The sequence below is a fragment of the Apodemus sylvaticus genome, chromosome 19, assembly GCF_947179515.1.
Source record: "Apodemus sylvaticus chromosome 19, mApoSyl1.1, whole genome shotgun sequence".
Lineage (NCBI taxonomy): Eukaryota > Metazoa > Chordata > Mammalia > Rodentia > Muridae > Apodemus > Apodemus sylvaticus.
This window is the reverse complement of record NC_067490.1, coordinates 22,571,831-22,598,584: the sequence shown is the minus strand read 5'-3', so window position 1 is coordinate 22,598,584 and position 26,754 is coordinate 22,571,831. Positions and strand designations below refer to the sequence as shown.

The following is a 26,754-nucleotide window of genomic DNA, read 5'->3' as shown; positions in this document are numbered from 1 at the left end:
TGTAGACACCTGAGAGCCCGGACAGTGTTTCAGAGGCTGCCAGCCCACTACTTGCAATCGGCTTCTTCTCTTACTAACGAAGATGGGCATGTAGCCTGGCATTTGTGCAGCAATCAGTTTATAATACACATTTATCAAAAACAAAGGATGGATTGTCTCTTGAGCAAAACAGACAGCACACCTTTTCACTATTCCTGAGCAGTTGTTTTCAGGATTCAGACTCATTTTGGCCTGGGAAAAAGAGCCAAAGCGAAACCAAAACAAGCAAACAGAAAACGTCAAACTCACTGTAGCAAATTGAACAGCATTTTCCTTTGAATGGCTGGTAGAATAAATGGAGTCACATAGGTTAGTTTCAAGGTACCTGTTATTTAAAGCTGTACTGGCATACAGCGGAGGTCCATAGAGAATAGAAACATTAACTTATACTATAATGCTAAAGGTCCTAAATCACACAGTTCTTGAGCTCAGATCTATATGTGAATTAATTATAGGGAAGAGATTATATGATAGAAATCACAGTGCAACTAGCTGGAAAAAATAAACAAGATGAACTGGTTCTACCCACTGCCTTAACAAAGCTGGAGAGCTAGCCCTGGTGGCACAGGAGATCTGGTGAGCTGAACAACTCCATCTATGAAGTGCTGGAGCACATGACAGGGCCAGTTCACATGACAGGGCCAGTTCTGCTTATCTGAAGCTACAGAATCTCCATGACACAGGGCAACAACCGTCTATCCAAGAGGAGTCTTGATAAGAATCCAGTATTGAGAGTGTAGCAGAAGCCAGAGCCCTCAAACCAGACCAATGACTCACTGCTGTGAACATTTGCAAGAAAAAATTACATGGACAAAGGGGTATATTGTGTGACATATTGTGAAACACAACAGCTCCACGGCAAGATTTTTTCTATTTATTATTTTATTTTATTTTATTTTATTTTATTTTATTTTATTTTATTTTATTTTATTTTTGTTTTCTTTTGGGTGGGAGATTGCAAGGGTCAGAGAGCTGATACAGGGTACTGTGGGATGGTAAGATGAGAGCTATCGTAGTGACATTCATGAGAAATCAATTAAAAGTTTAAACATATCTGAGATGGATTAAAAGAGAAAAATAATAAGTAGCCCAACTTCTCATAAGGCAAGGTTGAATGTATATGTCTTGACTATAAATGATATTTAGAATAGATACCTGAGTCCACCAAGATATATCTAAATTGAGACTTTTTATTACTTGTTTTTATTTATTTATATCCCAAATGCTGTCCCCCTCCCCATCCCTCCTTGCACAGTTCTTCCCCCATCCATGTTCCCTTTCACTTCTGAGAAGGTGACCCCACCCTGGGTATTCCCCCAACCCTGGGACATTAATTCTTTGAGTTTTGATATAATTTAAAAATCTGATGATAATAAAGTCCTATGCCATTTGTCTTCTTTGTATTATTGTCTAAATTTTGATATCATAGATTTTAAATTTTTTCTTTTAAGACTAGAATTAAATATATTTTGGACTTATCTAAAAGAAAAGTACATAAGTCTAATCACTGTTATTTTGGGTTTTAAATGTGTTATATATGTGAGCATGGATATCTGTCTATTGGAGCTGGAGAAATTGCTCAGTTGTTCAGGGTGCTTGTACCCAAGTTCAGTTCCCAGCTGTCATGTGGGGTAGCTAACAACAGCCTATAATTCCAGATGCAGGGGAACCAACGCCTGCCCTCTTCTAGTCTCTGCAGATACCTACACACAGAGACATACATGTACACACTAAAAGCGACTAAAAATAACAAAATGTATTTTAATATACAGATTTATTATATGCACATTCATTATATTTTTCATTATATTCATTATATTTCATCTATTTTGACATAAACCAACCAAACTAATATGTATCCTTTATTTTCAGGGGGAAAGGACCACTAAAGCATACCACTGATGTAATCTATGCAGCTAAACTGATATCAGAGTCAGGATCAAGGATGGACGTTCTTGCTCGGCAGATTGCTAACCAGGTGAGCTACTTACAAGTAGACCTAGGAAAGTCTTTACTCTTTCCTCTCCTCTGCCTAGTTATTGAATACAGCGAAGCTGGATGACTTTTTTTGTTTTTGTTTTTTTGTTTTTTGTTTTTTTAGAAAATTCTATTGAACACATTTGCTTCCTATATTAGAGTTTCAAACATGTATAACGCAATTATGCAACTTGTGAGACAATATATAAACTCTAAGAAAGTAGGGTTAGTTTTAGAGAATGTATATATTTAACTTTAAATATACTTTATTTAAAATCAGCTTTATCAGATGGAAATGAGCTAAATTTCTTTTAATTGGCTATAAGGACATAATGGGTTTTCTCTTCTCCTTGATGTTAGCGAGTAGTTCACACTTTTTAATCTTCTAAAGTGTTAGCTGATGCCAATAACTTGCAGCATTATTAGAACAATAAAGTAAAGATGATCATTGTAGGAGTTATGTAACTCTTGGGCAGACTGGTGACTTTGCAGACCTTTCATTTATTTCCCTTGTATTTTTCATAGTCTTTAAAACAACCTTTTAAGCAGTGCCCATATTATAAATTTGTCAGAATAGTGAAAAATTAATACTTCAGACAGGGATGTAATATGAATACACTTATTATATATTTATTACCACATTTAACTTCATAGTTAATATTTTGCTGTAGAGGAAGTACCATTTTGATTTTGCATATATGCCATATTATGCCTTGCTTATTATATACTGAGAGATACCTTCTAGTATGTTCTAGTAGTTCTTGTTCCATCTCTCTTTATACATCCACTGTGGGAACATGAGGAGAATGCCATCCTGAGTGAGGTGACCCAATCACAAAAGAACACACATGGTATGCACTCACTGATAAGCAGATATTAGCCCAGAAGTTTATCATACCCAAGAAACATTCACATATCAAATGATGCCCAAGAAGAAAGAAGGAATGGCCCCTGGTCCTGGACAGGCTCAGTGCAGCAGTGTAGGGGATACCAGGGCAGGGAAGAGGGAAGGGGTTGATTGGGGAACAGGGGCAGGGAAGAGGGCTTATTGGACTTTCGGGAAGCAGGGGATCCAGGAAAGGGGAAGTCATTTGAAATGTAAATAAAGAATATTAAAAAAAGAAAATTTAATCTAATAGGTAATATATTTGTGGCCATAATGGAGAACAAATGTCAGAGAAACATACCAGAGAAAAGTTGTTTTTCTAAATTTGAGTGTGCATTGTTTGTATCAATAGTTTACTATTTTAAGCATTTTAAAAATTTTATTAATCTGTTGTATAATGTAGATTAAACATTGATCACCTGAAACTCTAGAAGCAAGCATGGCTCTCAAATAGTTTTATATTTCAAAGTAACAGTTCTCAAAAGGTTAAGACTATGTGAATTTTCTTAAAAATCTGGGAAAATCCCAAATTTGAAGTTCTTCTTGTGCAAGCACTTAAACTAAGAGTTTTTGACAAATAACTTAGTGTTTATATCTAAAAACAGTTTGTCATCTTGAAGATCAGAATTTACTACTCTATTTAGTTTCTGTTTCCATGATCTGTACATTGCTGAGAGTGGGGTGTTAATGTTTCCGACAATTATTCTATGAGGTCCAATGTATGCTTTGAGCTTTAGTAAAATTTCTTTTATAAATGTGGGTTCCCTTTCATTTGGAGCATAGATGTTCAGAACTGAGAGTTCATCTTGGTAGATTTTTCCTTTGATGAATATGAAGTGTCCTTTATCTTTTAAAATTACTTTTGGTTGAAAGTCAATTTTATTAAGTATTAGAATGGCTACTCCAGCTTGATTCTTGGGTCCATTTGCTTGGAATTTTTTCTAGCCTTGTACTCTGAGGTGGTGTTTGTAATTGTCACTGAGGTACATTTCCTGCATGTAGCTAAATGCTGGGTCCTGTTTACATATCCAGACTGTTAGTCTCTGTCTTTGTATTGGGGAATTGAGGCCATTGATGTTAAGAGATACTAAGGAAAAGTGATTGTTGCTTCCTGATATTTTTGTTGTTAGAGGTTGGATTGTGTTTGTGTCGCTATCTTCTTTTGCTTTTTGCTTTTTCTAGGTTGTAATTTCCCTCCTTGTGTTGGTGTTTTTCTATGTGTTATCCTTTGTAGGGCTGGATTTGTGGGAAGATAATTGTGTGAATTTTTTTTTTTTTTTGTGGTCATGGAATATCTTGGTTTCTCCATCTATGGTAATTGAGAGTTTGCTGAGTATAGTAGACTGGGCTGCCATTTGTTCTCTTTTATGGTCTGTATGAGATCTGCCCAGGATCTTCTAACTTTGATAGTCTCTGTTGAGAAGTCTGTTGTAATTCTAATAGATCTGCCTTTGTATGTTTCTTGACCCTTTTCCCTTCGTGCTTTTAATATTCTTTGTTTAGTGCATTTGGTGTTTTGATTATTCTGAGTCGGGAGGAATTTCTTTTCTGGCCCGGTCTATTGGAGTTCTATAGGCTTCTTATATGTTCATGGGCATCTTTTTCTTTAGGTTATGGAAGTTTTCTTCTATAATTTTGTAGAAGATATTTACTGGCCATTTAAGTGGGGAATCTTCACTCTCTTCTATACCTATTATCCTTAGGTTTGCTCTTCTCATTGTGTCCTGGATTTCCTGGATGTTTTGAGTTAGGAGCTTTTGGCTTTTTCCATTTTTTTTTTACTGTTGTGTCAATGTATCTTCTGGACCCGAGATTCTCTCTTTTATCTTTTGTATTCTGTTGTTGATTCTTGCATCTATGACTCTTGATCTCTTTCCTAGGTTTTTTATCTCCAGGGTTTTCCCCTTTGTGATTTCTTTAATGCTTCTATTTCCACTTTTAGATCCTGGATGGTTTTGTTCACTTCCGTCACCTGTGTTCTCTTGTAGTTCTTTAAGGGAGTTATTTATGTCATTCTTAAAGTCTTCTCTCATCATCACGAGATGTGATTTTAGATCAGACTCTTGCTTTTCCGATGTGATGGTTTATCCAGGACTTGCTCTGGTGAGAGAACTTAGTTCTGATGATGCCAACTAACCTTGGTTTCTGTTGCTTATGTTCTTATGCTTGCCTCTCACCAACTAGTTATCTCTAATGGAACCTGCCCTCACTGTCTCTGAATGGATCCTGTCCCACCTGTGATCCTGGTTGTGTCAGAACTCCTTAGAGACCAGCTATCTCTGTGATCCTTGTGATCCTGGGATCCTGAGATCCTGGGTGTCTCAAAGCTCCTGGCAGTCAAGTTGCCTCTGGGATCCTGAGATCCTGGTGTAACCAAACTCCTGAGCTCCTGTGATCCTGGGATCCTGGCCTTGTTAGAGAGCCTGGGAGTGTGGGATTGGGTACAGAGCTAGAGCCCAAGATCTGCTCAGGGCAACAGCTCAGACTGGAAGGAATTCATGCCACAAGTTCTTTGGAGTTCCTGCATCCCTGGATCCCACTGGTCCCTGTTACTCCCTGGTGTTGGGGCTGATGTTGTGGCCTTCTCACATATGATTCTGTGATCCTGGATATGTTAGAGCATCTGGGAGTTGAGCTTCCTCTCTGGATGTTGTGGGACTGGGTACAGAGCTAGCACCCAAGATCTGCTCAGGATCCAGAATTTCCTAATCTAATAAATAAACAGAACTCATTCTCGTATGTAATCTGACTTATTTTCAAATTGTATTGTAGTTACTTTCATGAGAGACTAAATATTATTAAATAAATGAAACTATAATATTTTAGAAAATATGTATATAGTAAGGCTCCTGAAGTACTAAATTTCCTAGCTTTTTTCTCCTGTATGCTTTAGAATTTTTCACTGTAAGAAGTAAAATATAACTTTATTATTTCTAATTTTACATGATATTATTTTATTCTTTAATTTGACCAAATAACTATAGATGCTTTGATGTTACTAAATCTTTCCATTATTTTAGTATTATTCTCATTTGGTGGGAGGAAAGATAAAGGACCATACAACTCCTATACCACACTGATATTTTCCAAGAAACTTAAGAAACAACCACTGCCTAGTAATTGTGAAGAACAGTCCTCAAACTTTTACACTTTGTCAAGCCAGAGAGTTTCTAAGGATGACATCTGTTCTGAATGAATGTGGCTGAACACATTGAACAATCAATACTGGGGATTGAGAATCTGATGGAGTTAATTTAGTGACTTTCCTGGGAGATCACTCATGAATGTGCACTTGTTTCTTTACAAAAACACATACACACATTCACACACATACAAACACACACAAATACATACCCATGCAAGCACACAGATATATGCATACACACATGCACACATGCAAGCATGTATACACACACAAGTGCACACACATATTTTAGACTTTAAACTATTTTTAGAACACAATTGGTGGATTAATCAAATCTAAGTAATTTCTAGTGCTTGTAAATATTGTGAAAGTTTTTATTGGTAGTGTTAGTTACTGTCAATTTTAGTCAATCCAGAATTTTATACCTTCAACAATTTTTACGATTCTTTCTACTCTGTTCTTTTTATTTTCTAGTGGAATATCAATGTTTGTCAATTTTTCATTTTACATTATATAAATTTAGAATGTATTTGTACCTACTGTGTTAAGTCATAATATAAATATATGTGTTAGACCAATTTAATTTCATTCTGTGTACTGTAAGAGTTATGTGTAGGGAGAATGATATAAAAGCTATTTAATTGAAGACTGTTTCTTGATGCTTTCTTTTCCATTTCCCATTTCTATCTTCTTCTATTTAATACTGAATTGTTATATACACACAAGGCACAGTTTACTACTTAAGGAATTACTATTATCTAGTTGCAAAGAGAACTGCAAGCCTCTTGTCATTTAATTTCCAATTGCTTTACCTGATTATTTCATTGTATATGTCTATAACATGTAGAGTAATAATTTAATACAATGATCAAGTGAATATGGCTATATTCTCCTTCAACATTTTCAAACTTACAAAATTTGTTTTTTATATAGCACACAATATAAGATCTTCTACTAATTCCTTCACCTAACCATATTTGTCTGCATCAGGTAACATTTCTTGAACCTGAGAATTAAGTTGAGAGATTGTGACCTGCACTCTCCCATTCAACACAGTACAACACTGGTACCAATATTGCATGCATTACATAGTATATTCCTAAAGGACAAGGTATTATTATTTACCACAATTCTTAAACAAATTGAAAATTAATAACAAAATAGCAACTTGAAAATAGCAATATAAGAGCAGGCTTCCTAAACCCAGGCTCCTATGATATTAATTTCCCTAAACTACTCTGTGATTTTCTTCCATGTCAGCAGACACTCCAAATTAGATGATATAGTCAACACCATATATAGCAGGAAAACTACACAGAGTTGTTTAGGTGCACATGCAGTGCATTCTTATGTGTGGTGGAATGAACAGAGCATAACTCTGATATGTCTAACAGGGAAAGACCATCCCTCATGATGTATCCAAAGTCTGCCCCTACTTCCTTGTAACATAGTTAAAACAAGTATGTCTAGATCATTAAGTGAATACCCCCAGTCAATTATGGTTACAGTCAAAGTTGATATTTAGTGTTAAATTGACAATGGTAACTCAAAAATGGTAACCCCATAAAACTCAGGAAATACTTATGAAATCTTTGTTGCCCATTTTGCTTGGATCAGAATAATTGACAAGAATAATCCAACTTATATTGGTATTTACCAAATATTATTGCTGGAATTCCTTGTTGATGTTATGAGCTAAAATTGTCCTTATAATACAACCAAACTGGAAATTAAATTCTAGAGCCTTCATTATATCATTCAGTACATAACCCTTAAGAATGTAATTCCTGGAAAGCAGTCTGGCGGTTCCTCCAAAAACTGGGCACCTCACTTCCAGAAGATCCTGCTATACCACTCCTGGGCATATACCCAGAAGACTCCCCACCATGTAATAAGGATACATGCTCTACTATGTTCATAGCAGCCCTATTTATAATTGCCAGATGCTGGAAAGAACCCAGGTATCCCTCAACAGAAGAGTGGATGCAAAAACTGTGGTATATCTACACAATGGAGTACTATTCAGCCATTAGAAACAATGAATTCATGAAATTCTTAGGCAAATGGATGGAGCTAGAGAACATCATACTAAGTGAGGTAACACAGACTCAAAAGGTGAATCATGGTATGCACTCACTAATAAGTGGATATTAACCTAGAAAACTGGAATACCCAAAACATAATCCACACATCAAATGAGGTACAAGAAGAAAGGAGGAGTGGCCCCTGGTTCTGGAAAGACTCAGTGAAGCAGTATTTGGCCAAACCAGAACGGGGAAGTGGGAAGGGGTGGGTGGGAGGACAGGGGAAGAGAAGGGGGCTTACGGGACTTTCGGGGAGTGAGGGGGCTAGAAAAGGGGAAATCATTTGAAATGTAAATAAATTATATCGAATAAAAAAAAAAGAATGTAATTCCCATATGTATCATGCAACAAAATGTGTGCTTTGATGTTAGTTCCTCTCTGAAAATTATTTGAAGTGCAGATGTTGATGCTGAGTTCAATTGTCCAGATTAATGAGCATTCACATCATGAAAGTAAATACTCAGCGGTGCTTCAGGAATGAATCAGGACAAATCATGAATATGTGACCACTATGCACTCGTCTAGTGACAGCCAGTTGGTTCCCTGGCCAAAGGGATGCTCTTCTTCTAGTTTCCCACTGTTTCTTGGATATGTTTTGTATCTGAGCAATGCCATAGATTCTTTAACAGTGACCATTCATGTTTCCTTTATTTCTTCAAAACTATGACCCTGGGAACCAGGAGAACAAGGTGTTCTAAGTATTAGATCATGAGCATATTTCATTAATGGGTGTGGAAGAGTTAAAAAAGATATTTCCTCATAGCTCCTCACCTGCCTATATATAAATACTGAGAGAGGGAAGGAGAAACCTTTTGAGAACATTCTCATTGGTAGATTTTCCATGTTCCATTTAGGGAGATACATACCTATGTACACACATGAGAAGCACCAATTTGATTTAGTGTTTATCAAAATGATTTTAACAAGAAGACATTAAGTTGTGTGGGGGTATGTTAGAAAGAGATTAAGGAGGGTGAAGGAAGATAATGGGTGGAAGATACAATCATGTTTCATAGTGTACATGGATGAAATTCTCAAAAATAGAATAAATAATAATAATAATAATAATAAAACATCCCAAATAACTAAATTTTGCCTGAATTACCATCACTGCCACCCTTCCCACATCCTGATTTCATGTGCAAGATGAAACACCTCTGTAAGTTTCTGTCAGTGCAAGTAATGCCTCAATTTACAGGGATCAGGGATCAGGGAAGAGGGTGCTATTTTGGATTATAATTTATTTTGTAGAAAATGTGTTTTCTGAGAATTTCCCATGGAAATCATCAAAAATAGTAAAAGAGTAAGTTAGATGAACTTTTCTCTACAGTTACTAATGAAGAGTTGGTATAGGTGGACACAGCTTTACCCCTACTTTGTAGAGTATATGGGCTTGAATCCAACTTAAAACAAAAATGACACATATTCATGAAGATCTTAAGATACAATCAACATTAGTTTAAACAGATAGAAAGAAGTTTAGCATTTATCTATCGAGGTGTCACAAATATAACCCTCAAAAATTAGCTACACAAGAGTTAGTCTTCAAGTATTGTTTCCACTACTGACATTATGTGGGAACGCCACTGTATTCTTATCCATACTTCTGTGCATTCTACTATTTATTTTTAAAATGTATTTGTTTACTGTGTGTGCATGCTGTCTTCGACAGTGCTCTATACACAATGGAGTACTATTATCATCCTAAGTGAGGTAACCCAGTCACAAAAGAATACACATGGAATGCAATCTCTGATAAGTGGATATTAATTAGCCCAGAAGCTCTGAATACCCAAGGCACAAATAGCATAACAAATGACTCCCATGAAGAAGTATGGAGAGGTTCCTGATCCTGGAAAGGATTGATCTAGCCTTGGAGGGGAATATAAGGACAGAGAAAAAGGAGGGAGGTGATTGGAGAATGGATGGAGAGAAGAACGTTTATGGGACATATGGGGAGGGGGGATCTGGGAAAGGGGAAATCATTTGGAATGTAAACAAAGAATATAGAAATTAATATTTAAAAAAGAGAAAAAAAAAGAAACAATCAATTCATGAAATTCTTAGGCAAATAGATGGAGCTGGAGAACATCATACTAAGTGAGGTAACCCAGTCTCAAAAGATCAATCATGGTATGCACTCACTGATAAGTGGATATTAATCTAGAAAACTGGAGTACCCAAAACATAATCCACACATCAAATGAGGTACAAGAAGAACGGAGGTGTGGCCCCTTGTTCTAGAAAGACTCAGTGAAGCAGTATTCGGCAAAACCAGAACAGAGAAGTGGGAAGGGGTGGGTGGGAGAACACGGGGAGGTAAGGGGGCTTATGTGACTTTCAGGGAGTGGGGGGCCAGAAAAGGGGAAATCATTTGAATTGTAAATAAAAAAATATATCGAATTAAAAAAAGAGAGAGAGAGAGAGACACCATGACCACAGCCACTCTTATAAAGGGAAGCATTTACTTGGAACTTGCTTGAAGTTTCAGAGGATTAGACCATTGTTATCATGGCGGGGAGAAGGGCAACACCCATACAGACATGGTGATGGAGAAGTAACATGCAGAGTTCTACATCCAATTGCAGGCAAAAGTAAAAGAGAAACACTGGGCCTGACTTGAACTTTTGATACCCCAAAGCTCACTCCCAGTGACACACCTCCTCCAAAGAGACCACACCTACTCCAAGACCACACCCCCTAATCCCTCACAAGAAGCAGCACACTCTAATGACAAACAATGGTGTCTAGGAGCCTATGGAGACTTTTCCTATCCAGGTCACTGCACATGCATATGAAGGTTTAAGGATAACTTGGAGGAGTCATTTTTCCTGGTGTCCATGACAGGTCCTAGGGATTCAAGTCAGGTCATGCCATTAGGCTTGGCATATAATGCATGCTTATGGCCCTAGAGTGAAATAGAAAAAGTATGAAAATAACATTTTATATTTTTATAGCTTATGTCTTGATAAAATAGATGCATTTATGGTAAACAAAATAACATTTAATAGATTATGGAACTCATTCTCTGAGAAAAAATTTTTCTGAAGAAATGACTTCTTGGGAGTCAATATGTAAAACATGTAAGATAATTTAAAAAACGATTAAAGGTCATTCTCAAATTTGGGTAAATAATTCTTTTAACTATGCCTTTAGGACTATGAATACAATTCAGAGAGCTACACATTGGAATATCTGCAAAAATAGATGTGTCAGTTGACCTGATATGATCATGAGACACCATTTCATAGAAATTATAATGCTGAGTACTTTACATATGTACAACTATTACAGAGAAATTAAAAGCCATAGAAAGGTCTTTTTACAATGTCAACAAAAATATTTAACATGTTCAACAGCATTAGAACTTACCACATATTTTTTCTTTTTTAGATGAAAAAATACAAATTTCCAAATCCAAAATAGCACCCTCTTCCCTGATCCATGATCCCTGTAAACTGAGGCATTACTTGCATTGACAGAAACTTACAGAAGTGTATCATCTTGCACATGAAATCAGGATGTGGGATGGTTGGCAGTGATGGTAATTCAGCCAAAATTTAGTTATTTGGGATGTTTTATTATTATTATTAATTTTTCTCTATTCTTGAGAATTTCATCCATGTACACTATGAAACATGATTGTATCTTCCACCCATTATCTTCCTTCACCCTCCTTAATCTCTCTCTAACATACCCCAACACAACTTAATGTCTTCTTGTTTAAATCTTGTTAAGTCTCAGATTCTTGTTACCCAGGCAATTTGGTATGAACTCTATCTAATGGATCTGGTCTTAATTCCAATCAGATAGTAGTTGCTTACTCCAACAACTTTTGTGCCAATATTACACAAACATATTTTGCAGGCAAGATGCTATTGTAAGTGGAGGGTTTGTAGCTGTATTGGCATTCATTTTTCTCCACCAATATTATGCAGACCGCCTTCCAGGACTAAGAAGTTGGAGTGAAGACTTTACACAGGCCCTATATCAACTGCTCATAATCAGTGAATTACATACTTGTCTTCAGCAATAGGGCCTTGCTATTACTTTGTGGAGATCAACCAGTAGGGTGTTTTTTCTAAAGTTCTGAGTTCTGTGGGACTCTTTTGACCAAAAAACTAGATTTATAACATTGCCAGGCCTGGAAGTTTCATTTGGCAGCAAACAGTGTTTAGTTAGGACTTTGTCTCCTTTGTTATTTTGTAACTCCATTTAGATTTCTTTCATATATTTATACATTTGAAGATGATAGTACTTTATTAGGTTTCCATTGGCTCTGTCAAATGACCCTTAGTTTTAGCTGTCTCTCCCTTTATTTGCTCTCTTACACCTCATTTCCTTCTCTCTACCTATTTGATCCCATCATATTTAATGTCTTTTTGCTGATGATCATGTGTTCACCAAGCTATGTCAGCATGTAGAATTGTTTCTAATAGGGAAATATTAGCTTCCTTTAGTGAGTACAAATTCCCATGTCCTCACCAAGTGCATCTGAATTGGAGCTACTTAGATCAAAGTACTTAACAATGTGAAATGGAATAGACTTCTCAGGAATTTTCAGCCATGCCTCATCTTAGTTCTAAACTAGTCACCCCTCTACACATATGAGTGCTGTATCTACCAATTTAGTCTGCTCAAATTAAATTTTGTAGCAATTTGAGGGTCTATGTGTACTGTCTTTTCCTGTATACTGTTATATTCCAAGCAATACAATGCATATACTATTTACTTTGTATTAATTATTTATGTAGAATATAGATATATTTAAGCTTTACCAGGAGGGTTTTGGGGGTTATGCATCAACAATTTGCCATTTTATTTAATATAAAATAAGCAGTTTTGGATTTTGGTATCTACATGGGTCTTGGGTCTTCTTAGTGGATTTTAGAAGATAAATGTCCTAGATGAATACAAATATTCATGATAAGTTTTATTTTTTTCTCATCTCACTCTTTTACTTTTGTTTACTTATGGTGGTGGGACAGGTCTCATATGCCACCATGTGCATATGGAGGTCAGAGGATAATTTACAGGAATCTAATCTCCTCTTCTACATTATGAGTTCTCAGAATTGAATTCAGATTGTAAGATTTGGTGACAAGTGTCCTTGCTATTGAGACATCTCACTTGTGACTGTTCAGCCTCTTTTAACTCGTAAATTTATATAATTTAATATAAAGATTTTAAACAAATTCTTATAATTATGGAAATAATGTGTATTTATCTCAATGTTGATGAAATATATGAAGAAAGTGAAGACTACTGACTGTGTCATATCCGTTGATCATTTAAATAGATTTCCTTTTCAGGATGTTTTATTTAAACCCATGTATTTTTTTATAGTTCAGTTAAAGTGATGTGTAGAAATTTTAAATTCTTAGATTTTAACCTTCAACCATTGAAAGTTTGTCTTCCCTATCATTTGAAAACATTTTAAAGTGTTTTATTGTCTATTATTTTGTCTACGTATATGTGTTTGTCTGTAAGTGAAGGTCATAAGTCTTTGGGTTCCTGTAGAAATCAGAAAAGGGTGTCGTTACTCCAGAAACTGGGAGGTACAGGTTGTTGTGAGTTGCCTGGCATAGGTTTAAGGATCTGACCTTGGATTCTGTACAGAGCAGCACGCACTCTTAACCACTGAGCCATCTCTCCAGCCCGTCAAAATAATTTGAAACAGTGCAGTGTTACGCAGACAGAGATTCACTTTTTTCTTACAACTATTTCAATTTTTTTACATTTTCAGTGCTGTAGGAACAATTTTCTTTGCTTTTGGGTTTCTTTTTTCATGTTTATGTTCTTATGAACTGTTACTAATAATACAATTAAAGTAAAGAAACTATCACTTCTCGGCCTTTCGGCTAAGATCAAGTGTAAAGAAACTACTTCCTAAGCATCTAACTTGGGGAGACAGTACAAAGATTCACCTTTATCCCAAGTTATTTTTCCTATTATAGTAAGACACAAATTTATTCTTAGGAGTTCCTTATAGAAAATAAAGCACCAAGGGGGACTGTTATTGAAAAGGAGGTTCGTGATATCCTTAAACCCTGTGAGTTTTCCACTTCCTTCTACACTGCATCTGCAGATGTAATCTCAGGTAAAAATAATTCTCTTTATCTGTACCAGCTGAAAATAATACAGCATAATATGCTCTGTTACAGATTTGGTATCCTCATAAAAATATCACAGGGCAGACAGCAGGAAACTATGCACTCCACAGAATAATCTTACAGTGATTCTGGGTGATAAGACAGTTTCTTATTACCATTTCTTCATGTCTACTCAAAAACATCATCTCAAGGCTGCTAAACTTGTTGTGAATTGAAGGCAGCTCATTGTGTATTTCTTCAGGTCTGTAAATTCCTATAACAAGTACTTTGGATAAACTCAGTGATTTCCACTGAAGAACAAAGAAGTTGTTTCAACAGGAACTTTCAGATGAAGGATGTGGGAATATACCTTGGCTGGCCAGCCTAAGAAACAGGGCTTGAGAAAAACTGCTGCCCTTTAAGGTATCCATGGTTTGTGTACTGCCCACTCCAATGTGCCTCTTCTTATCTTTACCGTTTCTGTTTTTATCTCTGATACATTTGCAGTGTCCAGATCCACCATGCAAACAGGACTTGCTGGCTTACCTGGAACAGATTAAATTCTACTCGCACCAGCTGAAAATCTGCAGCCAAGTTAAAGCAGAGATCCAAAACCTTGGTGGAGAGCTCATTGTATCAGCTGTGAGTACTGCCTGTCATTTCCACTGTTGCACATCGAAGACTCTAGACTCTAGCAACCATGGTGTGGCTCAGTACTTCTCTCAGATGAATTTAACATAAGACAAACTCCATCACAATTAGTATAAAGTGTATGTAATTAAACAAGCAAGAAAGCTTTTCAGGTTTCTTTTTAAAATGTGTGTGTGTGTGTGTGTGTGTGTGTGTGTTTGTGTGTGTGTGCATGTGCGTGCACGTATGTGTGTGCATATATATATATATATTATATATATATAATTTTTACTTCAGAGATTAAGGAATATATCAGCTTTTGGATACTACCTTGATAAGAAATTCATGGTCATATGGAACAATTTTCAAACCTTATAATGTATACAGAGAGAACTCTGAAATGAGTTCTGTAAAATTTTAAAATAAGGGAATGTAAAAGCATAGATAAATTCAATTATTTTATTACTATTTATTAGTCTTCATTTTCTACATATTTAGTTTTATAACACAAAATTCCAGTCCTGAGATAAAAAAAAATCCACATGTAATTTTTTGAAATAGTATATCATGAATATTTTTAGTTAAAAGAACTTGCATAAATTTCTTTGGTGGCCTTGAGTTTCAATCTGCTTTTAAATTTCCATGGTAGAAAGAATGTGCGGTGGTTTGTACTCATCTTTTAATAACATTAGATCATTTCTCTAGAGCAGACACGGTAATAAAATAATATTTGATGTGTATATTGGATTCAGTTATCAGTGACTTTGAGAAGGACATGTACCGAGATTATAAATTTAAGTTAAAGCAAAGCATGATGAACATTTTAGGAGGCCACATTGCTAGAACACTTTTTAAGAAGCTGTACCAGTATCTTTATGCATTAGCATCATCTCCTCATTCTACATCCTAGCATTGAATGTTCTCTTAATATATTGATGTTCTTGAAGTGAATGCAGTTCCAAAAAAAAAAAAAAGCAAAGGTTATCACCAGGGGCTGAGAGAGGAAACTAATCATTATTGATTCTCTATCTCTGACCTGATTTTAAGCTCAATTGTTACAATCGCATTCCAGGGAGACATTTATTTGATTGTTTTGTTTCCTTTAATATCAGAATCAATGGATTCAGAAAGGTTAAGTAGCTTCTCCGAGGTCAGAAAGTAAATGTCAGGGTTGGGGTTTCCCGTCAGAGACCTCTGTGTTTTATTTCTTCTGCTGCCCAGCATTGAGGAAACTGAGGCCTGTGGGACAAGAATGAATGATGCAGAAAGAACTGGTAGCATTTCTGCCTTTCTTTTAGATCCAGTAAAGGTCAGAAGTGAAAATAAAGATTTATTTCTATGATATTCAAATTTTAGAATATCGCCCAGCCTAATATCAACATTGATATCCTTTCATTTTTCAAAGAAAATATCTTTTATTAAATCAAAAGCCATATAAGCTATATCAGCCTATCTAGGTAGAAATACATGGATACATATATCCATGGACTTATAGTCCAGAGAAAGTTATCCAGATATTGGTGATTTTTTTTCTTACTTTCAGAAAAATCATCTAGTGATTAACCAGCTGTGCATTGCAAACATAAGTAAGAAATTAATTTAATTCATTTAACCCACCAAACATTGTAGCTTAGTCTGCATTAAACATGAAGAGAATATATATGCTCCATGCAACACAAATTTTTAAATACATTGCATTTTACAACAAGTAGAAAATTTTTGCATAAGATGTTGAATAACAATAACAATAAGATGTTGAGGTAATACTGTATTCAGACATTGGCTCTTGTCCAGCCTGTGAGGACAATGTTGACAGCAGTAATATTGCTATTATTTCACATACTGTACATTGCTGTTGCAGACAAAGATCTGGATTTGATATTTAGTATTTTGTTTCTACTGACTCTTGTGCCACCTGCTCAATCTTTAAACATTAAAAAATTGTAGGCCAGATCATTGTAAGTCAATGTCTATTTTCATGAGCATATTACATAAGTGTATTAAGCTATCCGAGATCTATTTCTGAATTATTAGACATCCAGTCCTTTTTTATTCTCATTCAGTTTTTCCACAACCATCATCTTTCAAAGGCACACAGTTATTTTCCAAATAGATGCAATGGCTTTCTTCTTACCCAGAGAAAACCTCTCAAAGTATGTGATACATGCCCACGGGTCCAGTTTTGACATAGCTATTGAAATACATGATTTCTATACTCATAAATAAATGTTATGTTTAGCATAATCAGAGAAGCTTCCTCTTGCAACAAAGGGGAGCAAATACAGAAACTACAGCTAGGTGCATTGTGCTGAGAGGGAGAGATCTTGGAGCACTCAGCCCTACCTGGGATGTCTCCATGGAATCCCTCTTCCCAGAGGTCAGGGAACCAAGCCAAAGAGGAAGTGGAAAGAGTAAGAGCCACCTAGAGGAGACATAGCAAGCAAGGCTCTGTAAATCAACAGGAGCAAAACCCATAGAAACTTACAGAGACTGAAGTGGAATCCATAGGGACTGCACAGGTCTGCACCAGGTCCTCTGTAGTTTAATGTTCTAATGAGAGTTGTTAAGTGTGCAAGTGAGTGGGTCTCTGCTTCTTATGCCTTCTCTTGGGGTCTTTTTCTTCTGTTGGGTTGTCCTGCCCAACTTTCATATGATGGTTTTTATTTATCTTATTGTATATTTTGTCATAGTAAAAAAAAAAAAAAAATGACTGAATGAAAACCTAGCCACTAGGGTAAAGGTTAACAACTGAACTGTCATTTATACTTCCTGGGAGTGAGAAAACAGTTTTCTCTAATGGAGTAGCACTATATATATCCACTACTTCAAGCGCGCCTCATGTTCTTGAGTACACAATCAGCATATAATGGACTCCATAGTTTCATTTTATGTATGCTTTATTTGGTTACAGTTAGTGGGTGGTGTTTTGTTGGTGTTGTTTATTTGTTTGGTTTTTGTTTTTGTTTGGTTTTGTTTCTTGAGGGTGGTATTTTTTGTTTGTTTGTTCTGGGTGGATTTGGGGTATTTAGTTTGGGAGGTCTGATTGTTGTATCAGGGTTTTGTTTCTCCTTTTTTTTAGAGAAAGTACTTAAAAGGAGAGAAGGAAGGCAGGAAAGGATCCAGAAGGACTTGGAGGAAAGGAATAATATGACCAAAATGTTTATATTTATAAATTGTTTTCAATGACAATATATATATATATTTAAAAGGTCACCCATTGTCCGTCCAAAAATGCAATATCCTTGAGCTATATAAATGGTATTATATTCACGATTATTCAGTGCAGTGATTCAGATTCATGAACCACATATTATATAGGCAGAATGGGAGGGATCCATTTAAATTCTGGGATTTACCATTTAAAAGTGAAGTCATTATGTGTCCATGTATTATTATGAACCCAAAGCTGTTTGTCATCATTTTGCTCATAATTCTCCATTAGAAAAATAAATCTTCCAGGAGAAAGCATGCCACGTTCTACATTCTCGACATCTGCCTTCAGGTAGACCTGGAAAGCTTTCAAAGAACATTTCCTTTTTGTGTGCCAAACTCTATATTTGCTTGAATATTTCAGTAACCCTATATCCACCTTCTTCCTCTCTTCATCTTTTCCTTTTATGCCTGTCGTTCCTTTTTCTTCTTTAAACTGAAAACTAAGCTGTTATGAGGTTTCTCCAACCAAGCTTCTAAAGCACAGAAATTCAGTTTTTAATATCACGCAGATTTTGTATTTCAACAGAGTTCACTAGAGGATGCAGTTATTACAACATCAGGTTCAGGCGAAAGGACTTCTGCAAATACACTTGATAAAGAAATAAGACGGAGCGGCTGAGATTCTGAGAGGAATAGGCAGAACATACTCTGCAAGTTCTGAGGGTTAGGGCGGAGAAGCTGAATTAATGAAGTGAAATTACTTAAAATACACCCACATAATGTACACCGAATTAAAATACCTAACCTCTCATTTGTAAGTCTATATGATACACATTTATCTTAAAGTTGAATGATTTAACAATAAGAAAGTAAGGTACAGTTCATTAAAATCACAGAAAAGGGGCTGAATTCCTCTTTCTGCCAAGCACACTGATAGATCTAGACTACATGACAGTGGCTTAGCCAGTGGATTTTCTCATGATGCTCAAGTCCATACAAAAGTAACACAGGGCAGTGGTGGCTCACCTTTAATCCCAGTGCTCGGGAGGCAGATACAGGCAGATTTCTGAGTTCGAGGTCAGCCTTGTCTACAGAGTGAATTCTAGGACAGCCAGGGCTACACAGAAAAACCCTTCCATGAAAAGGCCAATAACTTAGTAATGAAATTTCTTTCTTTCTCTTTCTTTCTTTCTTTCTTTCTTTCTTTCTTTCTTTCTTTCTTTCTTTCTTTCTTTCTTTCTTTCTTTCTTTCTTTCTTCCTTTCTTCCTTTCTTTCTTCCTTTCTTTCTTCCTTCCTTTCTTTCTTTCTTTCTTTCTTTCTTTCTTTCTTTCTTTCTTTCTTTCTTTCTTTCTTTCTTTCTTTCTTTCTTTCTTTCTTTCTTTGTTTCTTTCTTTCTTTCTTTCTTTCTTTCTTTCTTTCTTTCTTTCTTTCTTTCCTTCCTTCCTTCCTTCATCCCTTTCTTTCTTCCTTTCTTTTCTTTTTCTCTTTCTTTCATACTTGCTTACTATAAAAGTAATATAAAAAATACATTTGAGTGTGTGTCATTAGTGTAAAGCAATGCAATATAGCATGTATTAGTAATGTCCACAGCTGTTATGAAGTTTCTCCACCAGGCTTCTAAAGCACAGAAACACATTTTTAAATATCACACAGATTTTGTATTTCAATGTACAGAGTTCACTAGAGGATGTAGTTATTACAACATCTGGTTCATGTGAAAGGGCTTCTGCAAATACACTTGATAAAAAAATAAGACAAAGTGGCTGAGATTTTGAGATGAGTAGGCAGAATAAAGACAAAAGAGGACCCATGCAGAGGAGACAATAAGACAAGAGAATACATCAGGGAGGCTAGCAGAAGAGTTTGACTGAAGATAGTATTGGTCATACTATTGGTATGTATGTTGTAGAGTGAGGGTAAACAGAACTTCACTTTAGAGACAATTGGCTTTAACTTTGAGAGGAACACAAAGATATCTGTGCACTTGGGAGTCAACTATGCAATGTTACTGATAGATCAAACCAAACAGGGGTCAGGACGAAAACCACTGGGCTGTAAGGGCTTGTTTTGATAAGATGCAGAGGTATGCAGTAAAGCAAGTCTGCATTTATGAAATCTCGCGTGTGAAGTACGATGGAAATATGTTGTCATATGTTAAGGGTGAAGGACAGGTAAGACTTTAAATTTCTAGGCAATACAAAATGCTACATATGGTGGGAACATCACATCTGGAAGTGTAGGTTGACATGTTCAATTTTATTCATTGAAGTAGTGTGGCAATGGAACATCTGAGGGGAGAAAGGTCCAGGAGAACCTGGGCATGCACTGCAGTGGTGGCTCTTGGGGAAGAAGGCTCTGAGAAGCAACTTGAACCACTAATTAAATGAGTGCTGGAGAATGATTTGAAGAAACTGCCGAGATAGGATTTTTCTATGCGAATGTTTACTTTGAAACATTAACCAAATTGGGAGGTAGTGTCTCCCAGAGGTTCTGAGAGTCATCAGAAAGTCAGGTTCTTTTGCTCCTTCCACTTAGTATCTCTGGCTCTGGTCGCCTTATTACCTAAGCCAAAAAATATGTTCAGCCATATTGAATGGAACTGAAGCACTAGTTCACTGGCTTCACTTTCCAGGGGAAAGTCCCCTGGACTTTAAGAGGCAGAGTTTTCACAATGACAAAGTTTGGAAATAATGCCTGGATGCAAATCCTTTCTTCCATGTAGCCAGTTGCTATGAAGGAAAGGGTGGGCGTTAGTGGCAACCAGCAACTTCTAGCATGTTCCTCTGTGAAAACTAGAAACTCTTCAACGCATGCTCGTGCTTTAAATATTTGCTTTTTAAAAGATGTAATCACTTGTGAAAATTAAGGTTCTTTAGTATCTTGAATGAGGAGTCACTATGCAGGAGTGGATGACTACAAATGATGTAGACAATTCATGTTCCCTGAGCCTTAAGAGTAGACATTCAATGTATTCTTATGAAGTACCCAGCTTTATTTGTCAACCTGTATCAGAAATAAGATGGCGCTGATGATGTCAGGTGAGGTGAGAACCAATGCAGAGGAGGAGAAAAGGGTAGATCGAGACACTGGGGAGACCATCAAATAGGTTGGCAAGAAGGTGGAGTGGAGTATAAAATATAAAAAATCATCCCACACTATTGCCAGTAAAAACAGTGGCAGACAGGCTGTCCTGTCCTCAGCCAGGCAGACAGGACACCCTCTTCTCAGCCTGGCAGACTCTCTGACTCAGGCCTCCAAAATCTCTCCACCTGGCTCACTAAGTTCCGGTGGCCAGCGGCTGCCTCAAATGCTCCATGCTTCCAGATTCTTGTGGCAGGCTGGGATGCCCTGTCACTGTACCTGTCTCTGGAATGCAGTTAAGCCACCATATGAAGGAAAATGCCACACAATCTTAGTTTAGAATCAACAGGTAACGCCATTGCTGGGCGCAGAAATTAGCATCCTAATTTTATAAGCAATTCTATGTTAAATCCAGGGTGATCCACCACCTTCAAAGGTGCCTCAGGCTACGTACATTGTGGCTCCATGCTCTCCCCTGTCTGAAAGTAGGTACCCTTCTCCTGCTTCACATCTTCCTCCCTATGACCCCAAAGTCCTGCCTTCTAGTCCAAAGATTGGTCTCTTGAAATCTTTATTTATTAGGGGAAGATTCTGCCACAGGGGAGTGTGGGCAGAATGCTCTCAAATAAACAGAAGCATAGGTGTACTGAAAGCCTATGTATTTATTTATTTTTGGTACTCAGATAATGTTAAATGGAATTAACTGAGGGAATCTCAGGAAAAGAATAAGAAGCACAGAGAAACAAAGAAGCCATGAAGAATCCACACAATAACATGGAACATAATGTTTTCAGGGAGTAAAAGGAATGGGACTCCAAGAACCATTACAGGGATTGGAGTTGGACAATGAGAGAGCTTTATTCGTCAGAGCTGGGACCTACTGAATTAAGATATAATCACACATGAAGATAGACGAGTGGAGAGTTGAAGAGGTTCTTCCTCCTGGATCCCATCTTCTGATAAAATTGGGGACATCTTCTGTTAGCAGTGAAATTCAAGTTCTCTGTCTAAACTTCATTGGAGAAACAGAATTAAGATGGCTGTCTCCTCAATCACTTCTCTGAACTGCTCAGAAGAGAAAGTAGCCCAAGGTAGCCACAGTGATTTGAGATAGTGGGCAGAGATACTGTATGCTTATACATACTTCAGGATATTGCCTGCTGGTGGACTGTGTCCCAGCCTGTTCATCCTCTATCACAAGAAATTACAACGGCTTTCCAAGTGTTTTCTCTTAGATAACAAGGGAGTTATCCAAAAGACTTGCTATATGTAAAGTACCTCGAATGCTAAAAATGTTCTAGTGACTCAGGATCCATGGCCACTCTGACTTATGAGGGTCTTAAATAAGAAAAAAATATAAAGATTATAACTTCCAAGTGATTATCCAGTACATAGGCTACTAGAATTCAGTACCCCAAAATGTTTTCAATTATTCCTCTAGTCTCTGGAAGCACAGTAGCCAGGAGGATAATTGGTGAATAGCATGAAGCAGGCCATAAGAGATAATAAATAAACATCGTTATAGTCTACTGTGTGTAGATATGTAAATTCAGGGGGAAAATCAAATTGTGAACAGGTTTAAACTCTCAAAATTATCCTTTTTTCCAGCTGCCATGTTTTTAGCTCACCAAATTTTATACTACTTAAAATTGATTAATTATGTAACTACCGTGTTTTGCAGCTTTCCATTAATGTGTTTAATTATACCCTCCTACCCTGAGGCAGGTGTGCCAAAGCCACACTTTTAAAAATTAGAGAAATATATGAAACTAATCCATCGAGAGAGAAAGAGATCAGCAATATTTGAAAATTTTCCAGACAACTGCAACTAAGCTCTAGCCTACATTAGGGAGCAGTATATATCAATTAAGGAATGAAAGGGGTCAGCAGTAATATAGCTATTGACCAAAGGAGCCACCAGGGTCCACAGAACATAAGCAACCAAGTACATACAGATAACTTAGTAAGCTAATGTGTTTGCTATGTACTGGCATTAGGGGATTACCTAATGAGCTTTCCCAATATAGTGTGTCCATTTGTCTAGGCATGAAGAAAAAAATAAAACAGAAACGAAAGAAAGATTTTGAAAATTAGCACCAATATTCATCAAGAATTAGACATGGGGTCAAAGTATAAAATTGAAGAGAAAATAAAGAAAATGTGGATAGGGAGAGTAAGAAGAAGAGAAATGAGACAAAAAGGAAAGTTTTCTTACTAAAAACCTTAGCTCTAAATAGTAGGTTTTATTCATTGGTTGGTTGATTTGTAGAATCATACTAGTCATAAATCACTATATTCTCTAGCATATCCAGATGCAGTAACATTTGATACTACTATAGTAATATTTTATGACATAACTATCTTAACTTTATGAACATGGAAATAAGCTAAAGTGTTTTAATGACTTGTTCCAGGATGTAGAGGTAGGTCTCAGCTGACTCAGGACCAGAATGTTGGGCATCATGTTCTAAAGTGCAAACTTCAGGGTTCTTTGGGAAGTCAGTTGTGTTGGATCGTGTTTTGCTGGGGCAAATATATGAAGGAGTGTCCTTTGAAGTGAGCACAAGAGAAAGCCTAAGACAGGTTCATGAAAGAATGTTTTACTAATGCAGACACAGGAGAGAAGATGTTCTGTTAAAGCAAAGGCATAAAAGGACATGCGATGAAGGATTCTTTGCCAAGGACTTGCATGTACTGCTTTGCCTTACGTTATGTAGTTGAGCTCATAGGATTCCACAGGGAGAAATACCTTCTGATGGTGGGCTGTTGTTTCTTGTCACTTCTGTGGACTGGGGCTGTGACACATGCACATGCTAAGGCAAGACATGGGTTGAGACAAGACCCATGGAGAGCACGTGATATTTACAGAGATATAAATAGCACTTGACAGACAGTGACGAGGCTGAGCTAGGCATGTTTATAAAGATAGCTGTGTAATGCTTGTTGGTCTTACATCTTCATTGATCTTCAGTTCCCGAGAGAGGCACAGCCTAGAACCTTTCCTGGCATTCTGTTTGTCACTCTAGCCCCCCCCCCCCACCCTTCTGACTTGAGCTGAGAATGAGGCCTGCCTGTCTCTGCTAGGTAGTGCCATCTGATTCGTGTTTGCTATCATGGTTACTATCCCAACTCTACCAAACTGGACTGCTGGCGTATCTGTGAAGTGTTTTCGTGTAGATCAATCTACCCTGTGAACTGAACTGCCGAATTCCAGACAACACAGCTAGGAGTTGCTCCAAAGAATCTTCCTAAACAGGTCCACTTCCCCCATATACTTTCTTTTCTACTATTTATGGTGGGTGGTAGGCTACAAAAGAGGTTAAGGCATTTAAGAACCATCATTAAAATTAGGCATTAAAAATTAAAATTACTGTGCTTTCTAATGCCCTCTCATTCTCAGTGAATTTTATGGGAATGTGATTGGAGGTGGTATCCTAATACCTGCCTGCATGGTGCCTGCTTTTGGCCAGGGCTAGGGTCTGGTTTAATTCCAAAACTGGGGAAAACACTGACTAAACATAATGTTAATGACAGAAAAGGTTTGTTGAATCAGGAATTGCAAGACTAATTAACCAGAACACATCCTCAAATTATAGAATTAATACTATGATTCAACCTCCTAGACTAGACCAGGGTGTAATCTAGACAGTAATATCTTCCTTCTATGTATTTACCTTGGTTCCTTCCTGCTAAATTTTTTTTTATCTTGTTCCTGCTGTCCTTCTCAGCTTGTCCAAAACATTCTTTTCTGCAACATAATTTTAAAGCATAAAGAGCCAAATATTTTGCCTCATTTTTTTAAAAGTGGTTACTACTATAGTGTTGTTTTATCTTTATCAGCAAGAGTAAGAGCTGAGGCATTAGGGACTTTTCTTGGCCATTATTGACATATAAAAGTTGATACACACAAAGCAAACCAGCAAGATACCTTTTTTGTAACATTAGGACTAGTTTGACTTTGCTTTCTTGGGATGCTCCTCTTAGGAACACTAGTATGCTGATTTTTGAAATTAGGATACCGAGTTTTAGTCACAGGGAGAGGTAAGATCAGACATCTGGATTAGACACAAAAGCCCACAAAGAGTAATAACATAAAGGAAGTGGGTATAATGTCTTTACTGTTAGTTTAGAGATTGCTAATTTTAATAGTAATAATCTAATTTAATAATTAATTAGTAATAATTTAATTTAATAATTTTTTGTGTTTTGAATCTTGCATGATTCAAAACACAAACACTGAATTATTGTATTTTATCCTGTTATCATTGATAACAGACATTTAGACTAAAACTATGTTCTTGAGAATGGAATTGGCTTGTTATCAACCCCATAGTAAAGAAGAAAAGAAATTAATTGTGTTTCTTACATGCTAAGCAACCTGAAACTTGAAACTTCAAAGCTCCTTTGGAAGAAAAGTCCAGGAGGTAAGCAAGATGCATTTGACAACTGTAGGAAAGAGCCAATTCCCCATTAGGCAAAATACACATCAAAGTAAGAGGAACTCTCCATGTAGGAACTTGGATGCTTATGAGTTTAGTTGGAAATCCGGTATAAAAAAAATCACAAATGCAAAGGGGAGAGAAGGAAAGCAGCAAGGGGCTAAGGATTCCAGAGGAACAATGTTGATTTCAGAATTCATTACAGCGCAGATAAAAGCAGAAGCGAAAACTGTGTGCTCAAAGACACAGGGTGGTGTGGATTGCAGGCAAGTTTGGCTTCCTTTCTGACCTCAGGCTGTACTCCTACTTGAAGATGCATATTAGACAGTCATGCTAGTTCCTTCCCTTTCTCACTCTCTGCATTTTCCTTCCTTTCTTCTTCTCCTACCCCATCTATCCATTCCTGCCTCCTCCCTTCTTCCCCCTCCCTTCCTCTCTTTCTTTGTATTTACTATTTAAAAAGTACAATTTTTCCTCCATAACTTCCTTTCTTTTAATTTTAATTATTAGTGTGGAATACATGGGAAAATATGTACCTGGTGAATGGGGAGTGGAGAGGGAGAGAGTGGTGGTGTGGATTTGTGAATGCCATTATTCCTTAAGGCAAGAGAACATTTCCTCCTACTACCTGTAGGTGATTTCCAGGGATTGAATTAATGTCATGAGACTTTTCCAGTAAGTGCTTTAGTCACAGAACCATCTTGTTGGCCCTTCATGATTTAAAATCTAGGTGATATTAATAGCAAAAGAGTAAATGTTGGGAACTGATATCAAACACTGGCTTCCTGTGCTTTCATCTGTGTCTAGGTCACTCATCTTTGGCACTATCTGCTTATGAGAGCTAGAGAATTAGTTGATTAGGAGGGGGCTGTCTCATATGTTGTAAAATGTTCAACAAGATTTCCCAAATCTTTGCACTATGAAAATGGTGGTACATCTCTTTAGCTGGCTTTCTTCTGCCTTTCCGTGGGTGAGTGTTGGATGATTTCAGGTCATAATCACTCCTTGCTCTAGAAGGTCCTCTGAGTGGTTCTGCACCACCACCCTGCAAGGCCTGCTTATGCAGCTAGCCCATGAATAAGAGGTAGATGCAAAACATTAGACAGCTCCATTCAAGATATGGCTTGACATTATAGTTCTGCAACCCCTGCAAAGTTGGACAAAATTCCCACCTCTGGCTGAGATAAAGAGTGTTCTCCTTGATTAGAGCTGCTTTTCCAATTGTTT

General features: G+C 36.8%; 1 protein-coding gene across 1 annotated transcript in view; it reads left to right on the top strand.

Moving 5' to 3' along the window:
- Ctnna3 (catenin alpha 3) overlaps positions 1 to 26,754 on the top strand; it is a 1,484,299-nt gene that overhangs the window by 1,429,618 nt on the left and 27,927 nt on the right. The window contains exons 15-16 of the mRNA XM_052164514.1: positions 1,912 to 2,017; positions 14,731 to 14,865. Coding sequence (XP_052020474.1) covers positions 1,912 to 2,017; positions 14,731 to 14,865 — 241 coding nt within the window. The remainder of the gene's footprint in view (positions 1 to 1,911; positions 2,018 to 14,730; positions 14,866 to 26,754) is intronic.